Raw genomic sequence first — 9311 nt, 5'->3', positions numbered from 1 at the left:
ACCTCATGACAATCGTATCAATATTTTCCTGCAATCGACTGGTTTCATGTCAACTAACATCAAAAAGCCAAGTGCTACAGGATCAGCGGAGCAACATTTGTTGGACTTTTAGGACAATGTCATAAAATGGGGTAAAACAGTAATAAGAAATATTATAAAGTTACTATTCATGCTAAGTCATTAAAAGAGGACATGGTTCTATAATATGATCTACTGGACCTGTTATAAAACCTTTAAAGTGTCTCTCGCAGTACATTTTATTTTAAAGCTTTATTTCAAAGTAGTCTAACTGCAAATAGGAGCAACGCTTAACTTTGAAATGTCCCATATAAAAGTCATTCCAAGCTGGTAAAAGAAACAGTTTTGCTGGCAGCTCTGTAGGATAGTCTGGGTTTAACAGAAAGAGGTGTTTTGCTTGACCGTGTTTTTCAGCCTGGTGCCTCTGACCAGCCTTTTTGATGGTTAAATGGGAAGAGGCACCCTTAACCTTTGTATGCAACACTGAAGTGACAATTTGAAAGGGGTTGAGAACTAATGTAATACACAAGATTACTCCTGAAATGAGTATGAGAATACCTTCCCTCGAGTGTGATGATGGTACCTGCAGAAATGACACCCTGTATGTAGTAAGGCCTTGCAGAATGGAAAAATAGGGCCACTGAGTGCAAGAACCCTCTTTCTTCTACACTCATGTAAACAGGCAAGCATTATAATTTTTTTTTTTCAATATTAAAAAAGACAGTATTAGCAGTGTGGAAACAAACCATAAAGGGAATATATTTCTAAGTTTAAAAAACATACTTATAAAGTTTTATGTTTTTTCCTCTTTTTTTTTTCTTTTCCTTTTAAATACAAAGTGCTTCTATACATTAAGCAGGTTACAGTGTTAGTGAGCAAATCCCTGTTTAGTTACCTTGATTACAAGGGTTATATATGGCCACCATGGTATACTGTAGAGTTCAATTAAGTGCTAAGAACAGGAACTCTGTGGTGCTGACCATTTATGCCCATTGCCAGCAACGGGTTCATCCTATTTGGGAATATCCGTTTTAACAAAATTCCATATGAAAAATATCTGAAGCATTAGAAGATTAAGAGCCTCTCAAGAAAATTAAAGTTTGTAAGTAGAATGTCAGAAAAGAAGCTACAGTCATTACAGCCCACTGAGTAGTAAAACCCCAGCTTGTACCAGACGTTCACATTCAACATACAGTCTGGTTGCATCTTAAGACAATTTGTAACTGGGAGTTTAAAAAAGCATCTAAATAGTAACTATCTTTGTGTGGTTTTGCTTCACCATACAGGGTCATCTGTTATGTATGTATCTGTTAAGTATGTTATCCTGCATATCACAGTATCTAACATATAAATTTGGGCCAGACAGGCTTAGGCCTTTGGTGCTGGGTAACTTCCCCCTCCTCATGTTACCAGCACTGTACCTGGACATCAACTCTTTGTGTCATAGTCTGTGTATGCTCTGAAGGCTCTTTCCTTTTTATGTTTCAGTAAACTACAAAAAGGGTTAATTGCTTTTGCACAGGACTGCATTAAGCTTTCAACCCCAAAATCCTGTTGCCACCTTTAAAATTGATGCATTCACTCTACCTGCAGAGCTGGCAGCATCTCTCGGAACTACAAATGCTCCTCCATCTATCGCCAGGAATGAGAGCCCAGCACATAGATCCTCATCCTAACAAAGCAGGAGCACCACTTCCCCAGCAAACCCCCAGACTTCAGACATGAGCACGGTACCATGTTCTCAGTACCATTAATAGATCCAAACACCGTAATTCCTACTTTTTTTTTTCCCACAAGCAACTTCACCTTCAGAGGTAATCAACCCGGGCTGCTTGTGATCACATGTACAGTCACAGTAGTTCAGTACCAAGAAGCTGTGTTATAGTTCTTCCTGTTCAAAGAGTAAAAGAATTAAAAGTATAAATACCTATCAATGACTAAATAATTTTCCTAAAGCAGGTTTCTAAAACTAGATAGAAGTTCTCAAAGAAGTTTTTGTACCAATAAAAAGTCAATTTGGGAATCCACAGAGTTTGGTACTTGCTACTGTAGTAAACCACAAAAATCTGACCAGAAAACTACAGTTTGAATGTTTGATTATTTTGGATAAGTTCCAAAAATTACTTTTTTTTTTCCTGACAGAACATTTATTACACACCCTTCTAGAAGCTCTCACGGTGTAGCAATCAAAATCAAGTCAAGCCAAGAGTCATATGGCATTAGGCCCTAGAGGAGTAGATACAAATTATGCTTAATGCAGACTGATGTTTATATAGTGCTCAACTATATTTAAATGCATTACAGACACCAAATAGAAATCAGCACAAAATTAGACATTTGTTTTACTGAAGATGGATAATAAAATGGAAGACAGATAAAGGAAAGCCAAACCATATTTAACACAGCCTTTCATTAAGCAATACAGCAAAGGCTATTTAACAATGTAAACTATCTAATGATGCACATTAAGTATGTTGGCAGTCTCCAGTTTGAGGTGGAATTCTAACTTTTTGTCATTAAAATGTGAATCCTATCATCATGAGGGTGCTGAGGCGCTGGCACAGGGTGCCCAGAGAAGCTGTGGCTGCCCCATCCCTGGCATTGCTCAAGCCCAGGTTGGACATGGGCTTGGAGCAACCTGCTCTACTGGAAGGTGTCCCTGCCCGTGGCAGGGGTTGGAGCTGGATAAGCTTTAAGGTCCCTTCCAACCCAAACCATTCTGTGGTTCTGTGATATGCACCCTGGTTTTGTCATCCTAGTTCTCTTCCTCATTAAGTAGGGCTACTTTAATTCTTGCTTCATCTAAGCATTTGCAGGATTTGGGTCAATTCTGAGCTTTGAATTTAGAAGACTTGGGAAAATCAACAGGGCTTCTAAATACTGCTGCAATTACAATAAACGTCACAGAGACCTTACAGACCTCACTTTACAAGCACCTTTCAGATTAACTGTTTGCACTTTGAACACCTGGAGTAATACTGTGGAAAGTAAAATAAGAGTTTGGTCTGTTTATACCAGCATAATCATTACAACGTGGAGGGCAGGGAGAAGATTGAGAATTTACAATAGCAAGTACCAGACATGATTTGCATAATTAATTTGCTTACTTTAATAAACAAACGTAAGCACTGATGCCTTAGTTCATCTCAGTAGTACTCTGCTCAGCTTTAGAAGCTTGGTATGACTTGGTACAGGAGGTCACATGCCGATGGAAACTGTCCCGCCACATAAACCTTTTCCCACAGATGTTACACTCGTACGGTTTTATGCCTGTATGAATTTTCATATGGCCTACGAGATGGTGTTTCATTTTGAACTTCTTACCACAGACACCACAGCCATAAGGTCGGAGGCCAAGGTGCATACTCATGTGCCGATCTCTTTGACTTTTGTGTGTAAAGCTTTTTCCACACTGACAGGGATACAGCTTATCAGCATGCGAGAATCCAGTGAGGGACGTTTCTTCTTTAATTCCTGTAGCCATTTCAATGCCTTCACTATAACCTGCTGCCATCATAAGATCCTGTCTGTGAGCATTTATATTTCCATCTGCCCTTTCACCAGAAAATTCTTCCATAGAAGAGCCATAGAAGTCAACTTGTTCATCATAATTACTTTCATCTGCCTGCTCATCAAATTCTGTTTCCATCTTTTTGTCACCTATATGAAAGTCTTCAACACCTGAAGACTGGATTGAATGATCTGCCTGAATGGCATTCATGGATTCAGACACCTGGTGTTCATCGTAAGGATTATCAACACCTTCACAGTCTTGTTCAAATCTTTCTGGTTTCACATGGATCCATCGCTTATGAGACATGATGCTGGGTTTGCTATACATAGGCCTGGTGTACTGATAATCTGCACTATCACTAGTTCCTTCTTCACCATCCTGACTTGTCATTCCAGTGCTAAGTCTATCATGTTCTGTTGAAGAATTACTGGGAAGGTACTCGTGTTCCGTCAGCTGACACGACAGTTCATCTTTAGAGCTCTCTTCTTCGTTTTCGCCATCTCTTAGCTCCTGCCCTTTATGGAATTCCGGCTGTCCTCCAGAGCCAAGTTCAAAGGTTTCAACCAGGCCGTTGTAACTACTACTGCTCGGGGACTGATGATCACTGCCATGATTCATCTTCTGACACAGAACTGTTGGGTTCCCCTCTAGCACTTCAGTGCATTTATCCACCACATGCCACATCTGAAGGAAACTCGCTGCTGTCAAGTAACTAACAATTTCAGGAGCAGGCATTACCAGACGACCAGTATAGGTAGACAGAAGAATGTTTTCAAATACCCTGGGATTCATCACATCAGGCAGGACTATTCTTCTGCTGTTTTTCAGGAGAACCTGATCACAGAAGTAAGGTGAACTGGCTGCAAGAACAGCTTTATGGGCTCTGAAGAGATGGCCCTGAACTACAATGGACACATCACATAGTTGTCCTTGCTGGCGCTGCTGGTTTAACTTCTGCAAAATGGTGCTAGAAAAATCTGGAAATTCCACTCGAAAAGAGCTTGACCCAGACTCCATTTCATTACAAATTTAGTGCTGTGCTGCAAGGAAAAGGAAAAATAAAATCAGAAATTCTGACAGTACTGACCTTCCCATTTCCTTCTACACTTTTTCTGTTTTCTTTAACAAATAACACTCAAGCAGACTCATATGGAATCAACCCAGCATCGTCTGGAACCTGTGTCACCTCTGCACTTCTATTCTCCTACCCCACCACATTTCTCGAAGTCGTACTTGGGCCACGAATTGCTCTGCCAGCATATTTTGTTGTGTTTCTTGTACCCAAGAGGACTCATCAAGAGGAACTACAAGAAGCATGGTACCCAGCTGAGACAGATTAAGCACTTCAAGCATGAATTTAAGATAACAAAACCAGTTATTTAATGAAACTCTAGCAGTAAAGTTCTAACTCCAGGTTGTCCCAGAGTTTGTAACAGCAAATGAGAGATTCTGCTAACAAAATCATCTCACCGATCCCAAATAAAGACTGATGCTACTCTTATGAAATATTCCACTTTAAATGAAGTTTCCAAAAGCCAAGATACTGATTCATACAATGGCAAAGGCAGCACAGAGAGAACCCAAGTGAAAATGAGGCTTATGACTCTTCTAGTGACAATTTCTTGTCATTTTACTAACTGAAAGGTGCGATAGCAACATCTTGCACAGCTGCAGGACTACAATCCAACTGTGTAATTCCAATCTTTTTCAGATGTTATTGTAACATTTCTTACTCTAAGAAAAACCTTACGAATCTAAAATATTAATCAGGAAAAGGATCTCTCTACTGTACAGAATTTTATCTGCAGGCACCTTGCATTTGTAACAGTGCAACAATTATACAGTGGAAGCTCAGCTAATAGCTTAGTTTTTAATGTCTTTATTCCCACATGATCCAGATGTCTTACTACACAGGTAACAGTCTTTTAAGCAGTAATTATTTAAAATGTCTACTTTAAATTTCAAATTTTAGATAAATTTACATGTTGTTACCATTAGAAATGATGACAGAAATTTAAATGCAGCGATGAACGACCAACATTAACTGCCTGAATAAGTTCAACTTGTGCAATTTTTCAGTCTGACAATGTATAAATGGAATACAGTGGAATTCTAGAAGAGCCATGGAGTAGCAAGCAGATTTCTCTGACATTCATCTGTTTCTCATCAGTGAGAACGTGTCAAAGTTTCAACAGACACACCTGAGAGATAATACATCGTAAATTAGCAGACAGTGTATACATACAGAACATAAAGCATGTTGTTAATATGGTGTAAAACCAGAATTTGCATTACAAACAGTTGGAGGACTCTAAAATGAAAGCGCTTCTATGGAAATACAGAATCAAGACACTAAGATTATGAATCCCTGCTACAGAGAGCCTGCACAACAACCGCAGGGCTTTGCACACAGTTATGTAACCAGCAATAGAAAACTGCTCTTTTGGTGCACTTTCGTGTTAAAATGCTGGCACGTCGGCAGAAACACGTGAATGCTGAATGCAGAAGGAGCAGCAGAGCTTGCTGCCAAGATGCAGACAGCACAGGAGGGATTATGTAGCTCACTCAATGTTTAATCAACAGCTCATGGTTGCATAATCCCTTCCTTACCATTCTCATCCGTTCTCCAAATCATATTCCTGACAGCTCTCTCCCACTCCTGAAAAACCTCAGTGCCCATCTCCAAAGGTTCAGAGCTAGAGAAGGATGCCAAGCATATGGAGCACAGACTATACAGTTACCTTAAAGAAAGGTGACCAGGCTTTCCATAGCAAAGAGCATGGGAGTCAGAAAGCCATCGAGGCTTCAATAAATACAGACCCAAGCTCCTCAGAAAACTGGCATCTTTCACAGAATCATGGACACTCTGCTTTTACAATTCCTCTTCATTTTTCACTAAAAGCATAGTATCAAACTGACTTTTATGAATGCCTCTGAAGAAAACAGACTGCCATTTATGAAAGCCATTTGTAACCATAAATAATCACAGCAACAGTCCAACGAAAAAAAGTATCTTTTTTGATCATTTCCCTTCTTCCTACAGTCATTTCCAATGCTGGGTAATGGGAGGAAATAGAAGGACTAAATATTTTGTAGTTGAACTATGTAACTTGCAGTAAAGACGCATTCACTTTACGTTTTCACAAATCGTTATCGTTTTACTGCCTGAAACAATTGTTTAACTTAAGAGGTGTTTACCAAGTACCTCAGATTTGACAGGAGGATCAGGCATCATTTATGGGGGGGGGGGTGTGTGTTTAAACACATGGTGGCACAAGGCAGTTTTCCTACAAATACCAACTCACCTAAATCACAGGTAAACAGTTACATTCTGCTGAGACACAAACCAACACGCACCAACTGAGGAAACAGCTTAAAACTTGCAGGTTTAGCACATCACTATTCTCAGGTGTTTTGACTAACAGCGTTATGAAAGAAGAAAGCCCTTTATATCACAAACTATTACTCCCCCTTCAGCCCTTACAACTTGCTTTAAGTATTTAATACTAGAAATAGATTTTAAAAATACTTCTTTGGAAAAGGAAGCTCTGAAAAGCTTGCAGGTCATCTGACCTTCAGGTCGTTACCTGCATAAAAGCAGAACACCACCATTAAACTTACTGTCTTCAGCTCTCTTCACTTTTACTCTTGGAAGCATCAGCCCTGTTGTGTACCCACAGAGCCAACCCACTTCAGGAGACCACATCAGCTACTGGTGTTTCTCCAGAGAGCAACAGAACACCATGCCAGCCACTTCAGTTGTTATCACCACTCCGCTTACAACTTGACAATGTTACTTAAGCATATTTAACAGTTGCCTTATATCTCGTAAGCATTACACAATACCTATTTTAGTCTTATCAAACATACTTTCTTATGCAGATGCAGTTCTTTACCTTTCAGAACGTTCCCAGATTTAAGACTATTTTTCAACACTTGTCTGCTAAAGATAAACCTTCAGGACACATTCAATGGAAATTTAAAGGGACATGCTTATAGACCTTATCTAGGTGCTGCTAATCTAAACTGGCAGCTTTAGCCAGCACTCATGAGGCCACCACACAAACAACTCCTGATGGAAGCAAACTTTTATATATTTTAAATTTTCATGTAAACGGAATCAACCAAAACGCAAATGAAGTAATTCTTATTAATAAAGCCACACTTCACTTTTACTTCCTCCTGCTCTGCCTGCATCTTCTTTATCCCAACTCATAAAGAACAAAGTCCTTTTAAGTAATTAAAACCCCACAGCCTCCACTCTGAAACACTGAGTGACACATACAAGGCAGATACTACTCACTCAAGAACAAAACTCCTCTCAGAGGCGCCTGCAGGCAGTTACTTCACCTCCCCGTACGTACTGCTACCGGAGAATCAACTTATTTACCTGCCCCGGCCGCGCCGCTGGGGCCCCGTCCCGGAGGCTGCAGGCCCAGCCAAGCCCCTGCACCCCCACAGCTGACGAACAGGGCCCAGCACCCGCTCCCACCCGCACCCCGCGGCCGGCCGCGGAGAGGCACCCGGCCGGGAAGCGGCGGGGGCGGGGAAGGCCTCACTCGCCGTTCCGCGCCGCGCTGCCCCCTCCCTGCTCCCCCCCCCGGAGCGGGTCCGCGGGCCCCGTGCGGCGGCAGCGCGGGCCGCGCCTCACCTGCGGGCCCCGGGGTCTGTCGCATAGCGGGGATCGACCCGGCCCAGCGCGCCGAGCGGCAGCACTGCCTCCGCGCACAGCCCGGCCGCCGCCGGAAGTACCCCCCCTCCGCTTCCTGTGCGGCGCTTCCGCGTACAGCGCACGTGACGGATTGGGTCGGACCTTTTGCTTCCGGCCTGGGCTCCCCCCCCTCCCCGTGGCGGCGCCCCCTGCTGGCCAGGCGCAGGAGCGTCCGAGCCCGCGGCGCTGCCGGTTCCCCCTCGGTGCAGCGGCCGCGGTTCCCCGCTTTCCGCCCGCCTCCGGAGCCCTGTGGGGGTCCCTGAGGGGGGAACGCCAGAGTGCATTAGGGTAGGGTTTAAAGAACACCCAGGCAGCGCACTGCGTGTAATCTCTCATGCTAGCCAGTATCTACGGGAGGTAATCCTGCTTGAAAACAGGCCTTAATGGAGGGATCAGTTTCTACAGGTCACTTGTAGCTGCATTGACTTCAGAAAGCAAATTTAATGCAAAATCGAGCCCAGGAAAACAGCAGGAGCAGGAAAGTCACCCACATCACATGTGGTACACTGAAGAGATGCATTTGCCCCGCAGGGACTGTGATAATGTGTAATTGCTGGGAAGATGATTTACTTTCTATGGGTTGGTTTGGGAGTTGATGTGGTTTCTAATACAAGCAGTCAATAAGAATAACGTTGTCACCGCATAATTTCCCCGAGGAGTTCTCCTGTTCCTCCGCTCCACTGATGCTCTCCATGGCAGTGCTTGCAGCTCTACCAGAGAGGCCCACCACAGAGCAGTGCCTCATTCCCCTGTCTCTGCCTTGCGTCCTTCATGTGTTAAGGACAGACACCGATCCGCTATGGGACAAGGGCTGTTCTATGGTCAGACCATGAGCTGGGTGACGAGCACATACTTGAACTTTCCAAAGTTAAGATGAGATTCCACAAGAACGATTTATGGGATGAAGTCCAGAGGAGGGCCACGAGGATGATACTTAAACAGGGGAAGTTTAGATTGGATATAAGGAGGAAATTCTTTCCTGTGAGGGTGGTGAGGCACTGGAATGGGTTGCCCAGGGAGGTCCATCCCTGGCAGTGTTCAAGGCCAGGTTGGATGAGGCCTTGGATG

The 9311-nt window shown here is 42.9% G+C and overlaps 1 protein-coding gene across 5 annotated transcripts; it reads right to left on the bottom strand.

The window, feature by feature from the left end:
* Positions 1 to 251: 251 nt before the first annotated feature.
* ZBTB43 (zinc finger and BTB domain containing 43) lies at positions 252 to 8316 on the bottom strand. 5 transcript variants are annotated; one of them, XR_009747488.1, is made up of 4 exons: positions 8184 to 8316; positions 3126 to 4572; positions 2177 to 2244; positions 252 to 1909 (listed from the first exon to the last, which is right to left on the bottom strand). XR_009747488.1 is itself a non-coding variant. In XM_061476838.1 (3 exons), the coding sequence occupies exon 2, from the start codon at positions 4547 to 4549 to the stop codon at positions 3155 to 3157; it is 1395 nt and encodes a 464-aa protein (XP_061332822.1). In that variant the 5' UTR covers positions 4550 to 4572; positions 8184 to 8316; the 3' UTR covers positions 252 to 2244; positions 3126 to 3154. The 5 variants fall into 5 exon arrangements, 3 of the variants coding, with proteins under 3 accessions (XP_061332822.1, XP_061332823.1, XP_061332821.1); XR_009747487.1 differs by having other exon boundaries at positions 2177 to 4572; XM_061476838.1 differs by having other exon boundaries at positions 252 to 2244.
* Between the last annotated feature and the right edge of the window lie 995 nt (positions 8317 to 9311).

The sequence above is a fragment of the Pezoporus flaviventris genome, unplaced genomic scaffold, assembly GCF_033815535.1.
Source record: "Pezoporus flaviventris isolate CSIRO_AGI_PZ_B2104156 unplaced genomic scaffold, CSIRO_AGI_Pfla_v1 ptg000097l, whole genome shotgun sequence".
NCBI lineage: Eukaryota > Metazoa > Chordata > Aves > Psittaciformes > Psittacidae > Pezoporus > Pezoporus flaviventris.
This window is presented reverse-complemented; position numbering and strand designations above follow the sequence as displayed.